Below are 14348 nucleotides of genomic sequence, written 5' to 3'. Positions count from 1 at the left end.
AGATCATCCCATAATTTAAAGGAGTAACACAGGTAGCAAGAATTGCACCAAAATCACTATTTCTGCTGTTTTTTTCTCTCTGAAGAAGAAAAATCTTCTTTGCAGGTTTACATCAATTTAACACATTTATCCAGGGAGCCTGGTGTCAGGTGACCAAGGTCCTAAGCACTTCAGCTTTTAAATTTAGTGGAGCAATTTTTTATTACAACTGCCTTGATCAATATAATACTTGTTACCAATAAATTAGTAAAGCATTCTAGCAAAGAAAATCCTGACATTGATTCCACTGGTTGTATAATTAGTTCATTCTTTCCAGGCAGAAAATTCTGCATCTTTGTTATCTTTGCTGTCATCCAGGGCTCTGTCAGAAAGCATGTTCCCATAGTAGCAAAGCAGAAAATGGAATATAAGGTCATGAGCAGAATAGCAAAACAGTGCATTTTTGTCTTTGCTGTTATGTTTGCATTTTAATAGCTAGAACATATTTCAGGAAAAGGGGTTAGGTTAGTTTAATAGCCGAGAGCATCAGCTTGTGTGTCTCTGGTTCAATGACAAACTCACTCGGCACCTGTAGGCAAACCATTGTTTTCCCAGCCTTTTTTCTGTTATTTGCAAGAGGCACATAATAATAATGATTATTATGATGGTGATAATAATAATAATAATAATAATAATAATAATAATAATAATAATAATAATGTCTTACATTATAGAGATATAGGAATGGTGACTATGATTCTGTGATAGGTAGCAATTTGATTGTGCTTATGTTTTAAATGAATGCTGCTTCTGTTTGTCAGTATCAGCATCATTCCTATCATTTTCAACATCACTATCATAATTTTCGTTATCTCCTATAGGTCACTAAATATTTCTCCTAAACTCAGTATATGGGTCCTTAAAGATTAACCCACTGCAGTGGCACAGTGGGTTAAACTGCTAAGCTGCTGAACTTGCTGACCGAAAGATTGGAGGTTTGGATCTGGGGAGCAGAGTGAGCTTCCTGTTAGCCCCAGATTCTGCCAACCTAGCAGTTTGAAAACATACAAATGTGGGTAGATCAATAGGTACCGCTCTGGTGGGAAGGTAACGGCGCTCCATGCAGTCATGCCGGCCACATGACCTTGGACATGTCGACAGACAATGCTGCATTTTTGGCTTAGGAATGGAGATGAGCACAAACCCCCAGAGTCGGACACGACTAGACTTAATGTCAGGGGAAAACCTTTACCTAAAGATGAAAAAGTGGGTCTTCATAGGACCTCATCACATTGAGCTTCTCAAGCTGGGGAAAAGCGGGCAAATCCGGCGGGCAGCAGGGAAAACCAGCACTCCGTGCCCCACAACACCCCCTTCCCCAACCCACTATGGAAACCGTCACTGCCCAGCTTCCCACGTGCTTTCCCCAGCTTTCCTTATGATCCTTCCAGGATGGAGCCCCACCAGAAGTAGCCCTGCATCATGTGATGGGCTCCATTGGGCTCCGTCCTGGCTCCATCAAGGAAGTGTCCTAGGACGGAGCCCAAACCTCATATGATGAAGTCCATAATGCCATTGTGTCCTGATATTACTTCCCTTCTATTTCACTTGCCTCTGTTATTTCTGTACCACAGGAATGCATACTGAAGCATTACAAGTATTCATCTTTATTACTGTTTATGGTTAGTGCATATGTCACACAGCTCATTTTAACTGTTTCTAAATAATACAGCATATATGGTGGAACCAGTTTAGTACATGTGAGAAAATAATGCCCAAGCATATGAAGAGATTTTGTCATGCCATTTCTAGAAGCACTGATGCAACGTGGAAGAGCACAGGCATGGGCCAGGGTTTCTTGAAGTGTCACTGGGGATGGTAACGGGGATATATTTTCCACTGTACATGGACCCAGCCAATGAGTTTAATGCTACTGTTAACAGACAGCTTGCTACAGCCACTTTGTATTTTGCAAATCAAAATGCGCAGACATCTTGGACAGACAGACCCACATTTTCCTTAGTCTAGAACTCATTTAGGTCTGTTATGGAATAATTCTAAAATGTTTGATTATACCTAACTAGTTTTTTCAAAGTTCTTCAGACATGGAGATGCTGATTGTTGTCATCATATAAGAGGCAACTGACTGTGACCAATAGCCTATGGTTTGGTTATTAAGGAGTTCTTACAATGGGGATGGAGATATCTAAACAGGAACTTTCTGGCTCATAGTTCTGTCTCTTAGCCATAACCCCACACAATCACTTTAAATGATTTCATAAAAATTACACAATAGTGTTCGGCCTGCTTGATAATGGTAATAATAATAATAATAATAATAATAATAATAATAATAATAATAATAATAATAATAATATACTTTATTTATATTCTGCTCTGTCTCCCCAAGGGGACACAAGGTAGATTATAGAACACACAGACAAGCATTCAATGCCATTATACAATTAATAAAGAAAGACAATACACAGAGGGTAAAGGTGTTTCCCATCTTATTTCCAGCATCTTGGAGGCTGTGCTCAACTCCAGCCACCGGGGGGGGGGGGGGGGGTGTTGCTGTTGGGTTAGGGTTAGGGTTAGGGTTAGGATCTTCCATGCCTAGGAGCGTTGTTGTCTTTAGATGTCCTTAAGGGTGCCTTTATTACCTCGCCACTAAAAGTGGTACCTATTTATCTACTCACATTTCTGCTTTCGATCTGCTAGGTGGACAGGGAGCTGGGACTAATGGCGGGTGCTCACCCTAACCCTGGCTCGAACTGCCAACCTTTTGATCGGCAGGCTTTTTCTGCAGCTAGCAGTTCAGCCCACTGTGCTAAGCCTGGCTTTTACCTGTTTGAGGCCCCTGAAAAGTAACAACACATGAATAAACAGCTAGCTTTCTTTTAGTGACTGTTGGGTTGATTCATCAAGTTCAAACCAAACATTTTGAGTGATTTCTGACTTATTCTCACTTGTTGAGGTCAATAATTATAGCTTATTCCAGCCCAGATGATATCTAAAGATTTCAACATTTGAAACAATGTTGATAATGGTGGTGGAAGTAATGATTTTGGACAAAGGGAAAGATACTGAAAGTGGGAAGGGAAAAGAGGAAAGGAATGACCAACATTTTATTATAACGCTCAAATAAAGAATCCAAAAGAAAAGAAGACCCACAGAAAGAATTATAACTCTCTTGAATGATCATATTTAGTGTCAGGGAGGGGGAAGGGACCACTGAAAAAATCACAATTGTGCCTCTATTGGAAACAACTTTCAGCTTAGTTGGGGGAAAGCACTCATATAGGAAACAGGAAAAGGAAAAGGGAGCCGATGTCCTTTCAAGAGAGTGGGAACTATCTTTTTATCTGTATTTGTTAGAAGGTAGCCTGGGATGACAAAGACAAAAGAACTGTCATGTGTTTAGCAGTACACAATGCACGTTCCCCTTGGCCAAATTTTAAACAGATCATAATGAACGAATGTTTGTGGTTCTATTTAGATGTTCACCTCCATCGTATTCAGTTGCACTGGCCTTGGTGTAATGCCAGTGTAACCCTGATGACGCACCAGCTTAGAATCCATGATATTACAATATTTTAAAACTCTAACCTTTTAAGATATTTCTATCAACATCCACTCTTTTCAAGCCTACATAACTGGTCCAGAGTACTAAACAGTTGATTTCTTTCATGATAGTAACACTGATGTTTGAAAGCTCCCTGTGGTCTCAATGTACATGCATTTGGGGTCATTAAAACAAGTTCCTTTCCAGCATATTCTGTTTTCCTGCAGGCTTTCCAGAAGGTCATGGTTCTGGATGTACCAAATTGAAAAGACATTCAGGCATCAGAGTTAGGAAAGAGCTGAGCCTGAAGCCTTGGGGGCAGGAGTGAGTTAGAAAAATAAATCGTCAGGCACAGTATAAGCAGGTTCATGTCTTTATATATTCAGCTTAGTTTGCTAATGATTCTATCACACCATAAGTGGAAATAACAGTATACATTTACAGAGATAATAATACTGACTGTCAGAAATTTGGAAAAATTACTCAAACACAATGCATTTCATGAGAGAGATCGAACAATTGAAAGTGATCATTAATAATCAAGTGATGTGCATTCATAAGTGTTAATACCCATAAATGTACATATTTGCCCCGATATTCTTTTAATGCTTTATTATTAATTCTATAAATATATATTTCTATTAATATACATTGTTGGGGAGATTGTGAATGGAATCTGGGAGGGGTGTTTTAAAATGCATTTTTATTCTATGTATTGTATTTTAACTATTTTTCACCTAACACATACAGTACTTTTAATTGTTTTTTTAATTGTTTTTTTATTTTTGTAATTGATTTGTTTTAAATTGATTACAATGTGTGGCTATTAGCTGCCTTGAGTCCTCTTGGGGAGAAACCTGGGGTATAAATTAAAAAAATTATTATTATTATTATTATTATTATTATTTCAAAAAAATATTTTAGTAGATGTAAAATAATATCATATTTTCATTCCCACTATAAAGCCCTAAACGGCTCAGGTCCAGACTATTTGTTAAATCACATCTCCCTGTATAGACTATCTCAGACACTTCGGTCAGTGGAGGAGGCCCTGCTCTCAGTCCCACCCCCTTCACAAGTGCAGCTGGTGGGAATGAGAGAAAGGGCCTTCTCCGTGATCTCCCCCCACCTCTGGAACTCCCACCCTAAAGAAATAAAAATGGCGCCCACCCTCCTCTCATTTAGGAAACACTTAAAGAGACATCTATGTACCTTAGGGTACAGAGAGGAGGAGGATTAACATAATCGTCACCTCATAGCGGCTATGGTCTAAGGCAGGTATGGACAAACCTTTTTGTCTTGAGGCTGAATTGTGGGCCTGATCAGGAGGCCTGGGCAAGGAGGGAGGGGATCGGGCACATGCTGGGTGGGGAGGCCCAGGAGAGGACAAGTCCAGGAGGGGCGAGGCAGGGCCCAGGTCATCCTTGGGTTGGCTTCCCAGCATAAGGACTGGGCTGCTCACCCCATCCTTATGCCGGAAGGCAGGACAGGACACACAGTGACTTCCCCGATCCTCCCCCAGCCCAATCCTCCTCCCCCAATCCTCGAGCTGTCCTCTTGGCAATATACTGGGAAGAGGGAGAGACAGGCACCGGCTGAGAGTGCTTTGGAAGGCTCTCAGCTACCGCATGCCTTCCTCAAGCCATCCTCCTAGCGTAAGGATGGGGCCCCTTATACCGTCCCTATGCCAGAAGGAGGGCAAGACGCACTGTGTCTAAGAGCGCTCCCCAGAGCTCTCAGCTGCTATGGGCCTTCCTCCCCCATCTTTTGGCATAAGGACACGGCAGCCTGCCAAAAGGACAGGAAAAATGAGGAGGGCCTGAGATATGCACCCAGGGGACTGCATCTGGCTCCCGGGCATTAGTTTCTGCATGCCTGGTCTAAGTGAAACTAGAACAAATGCCAAACATTTTCTGCAGTTTGGTCATTTAATTTGGTCTGGGTATACGCTCTGTGCAATAATGTTTTTACTGACTGTTACATTTAAAATATTTTTTTTCTAATTTGGAATTTTTACTACAGTAAGTGTTATTGTTATTTTATACTTTTTGATATTAAGTGATGTAGTTGTGGCATTGAATGTTTGCCATTTTATACGTATGTTAATTTATGTATTATTTATTTATTTACTTCGTTTGTCCCCAACGGGGACTCAAAGCAGTTTCCAACATAAAAAGGTAAAGGTTTCCCCTGACGTTAAGTCCAATCATGTCTGACTCTGGGGGTTGGTGCTCATCTCCATTTCTAAGCCAAAGAGCCGACGTTGTCCGTAGACACCTCCAAGGTCATGTGGCCAGCATGACTGCATGGAGCACCGTTACCTTCCCACTGAAGCGGTACCTATTGTTCTACTCACATTGGCATGTTTTCGAACTGCTAGGTTGGCAGAAGCTGGAGCTAACAGCGGGCGCTCACTCCACTCCCGGGATTTGAACCTGGGACCTTTCGGTCTGCAAGTTCAGCAGCTCAGTTCTTTAACACACTTCGCCACCGGGGCTCCTTTAATTTAATTTAATTTAATTTAATTATGGCAAAATTAAATGCCTTACATACAAAGACAGAATACAATAATAGTAACATACAATAATCGATTAAATCATAAAACAACAATATCATTTAACATTAAAATGTAGAATTAAAAACTATCAATATAACATTAAAATCACATAATCCAGGAATCATGGTCCAGGCCGTTTGAAATGTGATATCTGTTGCACATGATCCTTGATCATTCATTGCATTGATTACTGCCCAAAAGCTTGCTCCCATAACCAGGTTTTTACTTTTTTTTCTAAAGGCCAGGAGGGAGGGAGCTGATCTAATTTCGTTGGTGAGAGGATAGCCGAGGAGCCACCACTGAGAAGGCCCTGAGTCCCTCTGGGGAGAGAGGATGGTCTAGAAATAAAGTTTATTTATTATGTATTTATTTGTAACTAATATTTTTATTGCATGGGGAATTTAGAGCCTCTGTCAGTGAACTGTAACAGAGTATTTTTGAGTTCCTTGTGTAATTTATTACAGTTGGTTTTCTTTTTCTAAAGAATGGGCAGAATCTGTTTACTCATTTTGGTAGAGCATTTTTAGGAAACTTTACAGCTTGAACATACACCATGTCATTTTGTGTGTCAAATCATTTATTGTTAAGAAATAATGTTGACAATTCACCTGATGAAGTTCTTTGTTATGCATGCTCCACTTGGGAGCTCTTGTCATTTGCTTTGTAAGAAAAGATTGCCTGACTCAATCTTTGAAATCTCCGAGGGTCATTAACAGTGCACACCCCCTCGACTTGCCTTTGGATCAATCCACTAGAAGTTACAAGAATTGACATGATAAATCCAAAACTGTTCTTGTTTTGTGAGAAAATAGGCTACAGCATATATTTTTCTTCTTCTTCAGGGCTTGGTGATAGAACGGGTTGGACGCAGACCTCTTCTGATTGGAGGATTTGGCTTGATGGTTCTCTTCTTCATAATACTTACTGTGTGCATGACTCTACAGGTATGCAAGAATTTTCTGCTCTGTTTTCTTTGAAATATGAGACCACTCCTTTTACTGACTCTCTACGAAGGTATGAACTTGAACATGTAACTACAAATTAATGGGCTAACTATAAACACTTTCCACTGGCCAGTTTTATTTCTCTATTTGTTTATTGGACAGGAAACAACATACTACTTCTCCTTGACATTGTTTTTTTTTTGAAATATATTACTAAAACAGTTAGGGGATAAAGTATTCTGGTCATTAAGTAACCAAAAAACAGAATAAACAGTTGTTGTGAGTTTTCTAGGCTGTATGGCCATGCTTCAGAAGATGGATGGATGGATGGTATCCTTGAAGTGACTGGCTTGAACTTGAAGGAGCTGGGGATGGCTACTGCCAACAGTGAGCTGTGGTGTGGGCTGGGCCATGAGGTCATGGAGAGTCGGAAGCGACTGAACAAATAAACAGCAATGGTTAATTTAAATTGAAAGTTCAAAAGACAGTGAAAGAGGTGCCTATGACTATTTAATCTGCATTAATGTTGTACCAGGAAACCATGGATTCAACTCAACATAGAGGCACTCAGGTTCATTACAAACTGAATTCAGATCTCAGAACACATTGTGCCTATCTTTGAAAAAGACATTGATTCAGAGATTTGTGCTCTGGGGTAAAACTGTTGGATCACACAGATCTCCTTCTTTCACTTATTCTTATACCCTTTAACTTGGCATTATGAATGAATATTGCTGATTCTGGGTACAAACTTATCAAAATAGCAATTAATTTATAATATTTTTGTCATTCATTTATGATTCCCAAGACCACTATGATACTATATTGTCTTTTCACCAGCCCAAATTCTATGGTTGAAACTTGAATGTGCATGCTTGAAACTTAGTTCTGTTCTTAAATATCCCTTTTTTAAAACCCAATATCATTTTAAGGAAGTACTGCTTCAAAGGAACCAACTCTCCCAGTCCGATTTGCTTTTCTGAATATAATTTTACGTATTACATTTCAAAAGTGATGCCTAATTATTTCTTTAGGGCCAAGAGCTTGATGTTCTGATTCAGAACTGACATTTGTTTTCCAAGTGGTTGTTTTTCAATTCTAAAAACAGTTCCAGAAGCAGATGACAGAGCTAAGGGAAAGTCAGTTTAATCTCTACCTTGGTTATCTTCTGTTCAAATAAATTATTGTACACTTCCTTTTGTTCTGGGAGGCTTTTCTCAAATGGATGAAAGCTAAAATTCTGACAGGTTAGAAGAGCTTGCCTGGGTGAACTTTCAGCACATTGTATTTCTCCAGGCAAAGTCATGATCTCCATTCCTCACACAAAGGTTAAAACATATTCCCCATGATCACTAGAGTAGAAGCAAGAGCTACGTTGAGTCATGAGCAGACCTGAGTATAACTGACTCATCAATCAGAATTTGGATATACAGTAGAGTCTCACTTATCCAACATCAACGGACCGGCAGAACATTGGATAAGCGAATATGTTGGATAATAAGGAGAGATTAAGGAGAAGCCTATTAAACATCAAATTAGGTTATGATTTTACAAATTAAACACCAAAATATCATGTTATACAACATGTATGACAGAAAAAGTAGTTCAATATGCAGTAATGCTATGTAGTAATTACTGTATTTACAAATTTAGCACCAAAATATCACGATGTATTGAAAACATTGACTACAAAAATGCATTGGATAATCCAGAATGTTGAATAAGCAAGTGTTGGATAAGTGAGGCTCTACTGTAATAAGATGGCTTATTTTGGGTCCTATCATGCTTCCAGGTAGCCCTAGTACTATCCACACCAGTTTCCAATGTTGCTTGTAGCCCTTTGAAACTACCAATGCTAAGGAATTAAGGTGGGTGCTAGCTTTCTGTTAGGTAGTTAGTTACCATGCTGACATATTGATAGGGATTGTGTGTTAGGTTAGGGAAAACTACCAAAAATACAGCAGAGCATCCAAAATAGAAAAACAGGATACTTATAGTTGAGCATTCAGCTCACAGCAAGCAGAGCATGAAGTACCATGTGGCTGTAAAAATTTTAGAGCTTAGGAGACAAAGATCCAGAGTTCAATCTTTACGATTACAAAAGGTTTATTTACAAAAATAATAACTACCTTTCTTAATAGTAAATAACTGGGTCTTAGCTACTCCATAACTAATCCCATCTCTTCTAAGGTTCAAAAGAGGGGAAATCTCCAAGCACACATCTCTCCTGACACACAAGCAGAGAGAGGTCTCAATACACACAGCACACACCAAGGTATAAAAGTAGAAGTCAAAAACAAAAGGCACTCACCTGCAATACAAAGTATCCATTCTACGTAACCAATCAGAAAGAGAGCAGAAACAGAGAAAAGAGAAGAAATAGATATATTCCAACTGTCACTCAGGAGACAGAGGGAAAGGGATTTCCCTCAGCCTGTTCTAAGCTAACTAACTATTTCTCATTGAGGACTGCAGAGTTGGGTAGTGTGGGGTTGAACTCCAACATATATATATATATATATATATATATATATATATATATATATATTTCAAACTTATATGCCGCCACTCCCCTAGGGCTCGGGCAGCTTACAAGAACAGGCTAAAATCAACAATTTAAAAAACGTCTTTAAAACATCTTTAAAAACATCCTATATGACCTTCTAACTTCCCTGGATTCACATTTACAGTTGTGGCACCCTTGCTGTGAATTCAAATGTCCCAAGACCAATAGAACTCTTATTTCATGGAACAGCTGATTGGCTTTTATCATGGGTTTCAAGGATCAGATCAGTAGGAGAGTCGCTATTATATCATAGCCATGCCTCTGATGCAAGATCTCAGCAGTGATCTGATAAATGCACATTATGTGTTTCATTAATTACTTAAGACTTTTCCCCAGATGTGGTTTCTGACTTCTTCAAAAGATCTCTCCCACTACTGCAGGACATTTTACTATTTGCCAATATACGTAAACATTTTTTGGCAGACACTTCACAGTACATATTGTGAAATGCTGAAGTCAGTTTTGAAATGGTGGTTGATTCAAGTGGAGCTGTGCCAAGACAAATCATTAGAAATTCTGCCACATTAACAAGGAGTCATGTACTGCATTATAGGGTAACAAGATTCATTTATCTTAGCCAAACCTACCAAGAGTCTGATGTTTTCCCATGCAACAAATTAATATAGCTCCTTCTGTAAACAGAACAAATATGCAGTAGGAAAGAAGGGGAAAGGCTTCCTTCAACAAGAGTGGAAATGATTTTGTATGGGAAATTATATTATTATTCTTCCTCCGCTTATGTATAATGAAATGACGGTTTTGTGTTTATTCCCAATTCATATTACTGTAAAGTAAATGCTGGCATAACAACATGATTTTTAGGGCTAAAGCTGATCTGAACAGACTGTGGATGGGTTTCAGTACAAAGTGTTAGTCATTTATCATAAAATCTAAGGGCAATGGTGGTGCAATGGGTTAAATCCTTGTGCCGGCTGAACTGTTGACCTGAGGGTTGAAGGTTCAAACCCGTGAGACGGGGTGAGCTCCCTTCTGGCAGCCCTAGCTTCCCATGCAGGGACATGAGAGAAGCCTCCCAGAAGGACAGTAACACATCCAGGCGTTCCTTCAGCAACATCTTTGTAGACCGCTGATTCTCTGACACCAGAAGCAACTTGCAGTGTGTTCTCAATTAGCTTCTGACACGATGAAATCTAAGGCAGAAAACCAAGCAAAAGACAATCTGTTGGAGGCAAAGCATGTCTTCCTCTAGTGAACTTCTTAGTTTGAAGAATAAAGTTTGGAGACAAATTATAGAGGTCAAACTAGACTGCTGATGTTTCCCAAGTCACCAGGTATCAAAATCACGCTTTGGCCACTGTTATGGATGTTATAGCAAAGCAATGTAGTGAAGATTGGATTGGCAATTTTTTCAGCCAGAAAATTGTCTCAGTGGGGCAGGGAATATGATACCTGTGCTCTGTTGACAGACTTCCTTGTACAGATGTCTGATGACATAATCCATGTAAGCAGATTTTTACTGCTTTTTTTTACAGAGGAAGTTGTGGGTTTAAGCTGTAAAGCCTTATAATATAGACTGAGTTTATTAGCTAGCAAATAATATTATTATTGATGTTACTTTAAATGCATTAGTGAACACATACCGGCCTGAAAAATACATACATGATTTTTAGGACAGTATCTGCACAGATACTGTCCTAAAAGTCATGTCCCTGTACTACAGTGAATGAGTCATCATGATAACCATCTTTTTATATGCACCCATCTGTCCTTTTTGCTACTAATGATTATAGACTGCTTGAAACTGGTGCTGATGTTTACATTTATTATGAGCAGTATATAGTATGCACATTACAAATTAATACTGTCAATACTTGCATTTTTATTTTATTTTTTAGGATCAGGCTATTTGGCTTCGATACCTCAGCATAGTCTGCATTCTTGCAATAATTGCATCATTTTGCATTGGACCAGGTAATTATTTTTCCCAAGAATATATTTCTTAAGTGAATAATTCAAGCAAATTATCATTGCAGTAATTTTTTTTCCATAACTAAATGGTGCATATGCTTTCTATTACTGGTCAGTGGTCATGAACACTGATTACACGATGTAACACAATGTTTTTTTCCTGGGTTATAAATGTCATTTCCTAATTAGTTCTGTCATAAAAATATGGGGAAAGTTTATTAAACTGCAAAAACTTTGTTTTTACGGGACATCTGCAACTCATTTTGCTATAGTTTTTTTAATGAATATTTCATAGAGTTTCAACCAATTCAGCATAGTTTGTAGCTGTCACAAAAACAAAGTAGGCAAAATAAATTTTGGCGCCCCCCCCCCACGCCACGGAAAGCATGGCCACACAACGCGGTACGCGTGGCCAGACCTGGCCCTGCCTCCCGCATCGCGCGCCCTGGCCCCGCCTCCCACGGACATGCCTTCCGCGTTGCGTGGCCACGCCTCCTGGCGGGGCAAGGGCACGTGGGCCACAGTGGGAAGGCCCAGCCAGCCTGGCTGGGACTTCCCGCCGTGGCCTAAATGGACCTTCCCGCCTGGCTGAGCCAGGCCACGGCGGATAGGCCCATCCTGGCTGGCTGGGCATGCCCTGACCCCACGCTGCGCAGGAGGTGGGGCCAGGGCGCATGAGCCACGGCAGGGAGGCTCAGCCAGCCTGGATGGTCCTTCTTCTTCGGGCCCGAAGGAGGAGGAGGCGGGGGGTGGCGCCATCCTCTGGGGGGCTCGACTGCGCCCCCAGGACCATGGCGCCACAGACAAATGTCTCCCTCCCCGGGCAGTTGGACCGCCTCTGTAATTACACAGGAAATAACACTTTCAAACTAGGAACAAAAAATCATTTTTTATGTGGGGAGCTGGAAAACAGGAAAGGCTGAGATTTTTTAACCAAAAAATCATAATGTTAACTTGACATGTGCTGTATAATAGAAATGTTCATCTCTGCTCTTGCCTTCTGACAGCACCACTTCATACCATTGGATTGATTTTGTTGAATTACTATTGCTTTAGCTGTCGCCTACAGCATTGGTAAAAATATTTCAGTATAGCTGTACAATGAAAGGGAAAAGATTTTCAAGAAAATCATGCTCATAATGGAACATTGATTTTTCCTTTCATTCATGCACTTTAGCCAGAGACCAATTCACAGGCTGGTTCTTCACTGCCTTATATCCCAGAATCTGATCCCAGTTTATCTTCTTATCCCAGATTATCTGGCAGTGTAGACTCATATAATCCAGTTCAAAGCAAATAATCCGGGATCAGATCCTGGATATAGGGCAGTGTAGATCCAGCCAAAGTCAGGCACACATTAGTTTCCTTGATTTCAGTTGATCTTGAATGCACTTACTTTTCTTCTCCATTCGGGCTTTTGCACATAATCCACTGACTTTAATGAGCTCTACACTCTGTGGAGAATGGAGTACAAAAAATAATCAAAGTATTTATTTATATATTTATTTGCTATATTTATACCCCACTCTTCTCACCCCAAAGGGGACTCAGAGCGGCTTCCAAGAGGGCAATATTCAATGCCATACAAACAACAATGGACACAATATACATAAATATAAAACATTAAAAATAAAAATCATAACATATTTAAACATTGCATTAATACATTAAAATTAGCTATTAAAACCACAAAAAGTAGTTCTCTTGTTAATTCTGCATGAATAGAGTGCTTCATTTGTGAAGTATAGTTTTTGGGAGTTAATCCACTCACAGATATTTATTTTCCACAGCTGCAAATGATCCCTCTGGTTTTGAAACAGTTTATTTACTACAGTGGTTCCCAACCTTTGGGCCTCCAGGTGTTTTGGACTTCAACTCCCAGGAATCCCAGTCAGCTTACCAGCTGTTAGGAACTGTGGAAGCTGAAGTCCAAAACACCTGGAGGCCCAAAGGTTGGGAAACACTGATCTACTAAATCAATTCATATTACTTTTTATAATATGAATAATATTGCCCTTATGACATGTGGTCTCCAGTCTTTCATCATTCTTTCAATTGTGTTGGTTGAGTACATTTCCAGCCTGCCCACCCACCCTCTTTTTGCAGGCGGTCACCAAAAAACTACTCTTGGTGACTCTGAATGACATAGGTTCATCATACATCATTATAAATGCTTCTCAGGGCCATCAAGAACATTTGGGAGCCCTTTGATGAAAAAAAATAAAACAAAGGGACCATGGAGGTTCAGTCATTTTCTCAAGTCTTTGTGAGGAGTGGGAACACACAGTCTCTGCCATTATTAGCTTGGGGACCCGGCAGTGTCTAGGTGGTTTGAAAAGGACATTTGTCGGCTGGGTTATTTGTTGACTGGGTTCAGTGCTCTCTGGACAAGGGTGAACGACAACTCCCATATACCAAGGACAGTCACCCCCCAAACCCTGCCTGTAAGCACTTTGGCCATCTCAGGTGTGTGTGCCAAGTTTGATCCAGATCCGATGTCGGCTGGATTCAGTGCTCTCTGTATAATAGAGAACTACAACTCCCATATGCCAAGGGCAGTCACCCCTGGAAGCTGCCAGTATTCACAGCCATGTTGGGTCTGTGTGCCAAGTTTGGTCCAGATCCATCGTTGGCTGGATTCAGTGCTCTCTGTATAATAGAGAACTACAACTCCCATATGCCAAGGGCAGTCACCCCTGGAAGCTGCCAGTATTCACAGCCATGTTGGGTCTGTGTGCCAAGTTTGATCCAGATCCAACATCAGCTGGTTTCAGTGCTCTCTGTATAAGGGTGAACTATAACTCCATA

General features: G+C 40.2%; 1 protein-coding gene across 3 annotated transcripts in view; it reads left to right on the top strand.

Moving 5' to 3' along the window:
- The window catches only part of slc2a9 (solute carrier family 2 member 9), a 108518-nt gene that overhangs the window by 80475 nt on the left and 13695 nt on the right, over positions 1-14348 (top strand). For all 3 annotated transcript variants that reach the window (XM_008115897.3, XM_008115896.3, XM_008115898.3), the window contains 2 exons: positions 6944-7045; positions 11468-11543. In XM_008115897.3, coding sequence (XP_008114104.2) covers positions 6944-7045; positions 11468-11543 — 178 coding nt within the window. The remainder of the gene's footprint in view (positions 1-6943; positions 7046-11467; positions 11544-14348) is intronic.

Source organism: Anolis carolinensis, chromosome 5, assembly GCF_035594765.1.
Source record: "Anolis carolinensis isolate JA03-04 chromosome 5, rAnoCar3.1.pri, whole genome shotgun sequence".
In the NCBI taxonomy this organism is placed as follows: Eukaryota; Metazoa; Chordata; class Lepidosauria; order Squamata; family Dactyloidae; genus Anolis; species Anolis carolinensis.
This window is presented reverse-complemented; position numbering and strand designations above follow the sequence as displayed.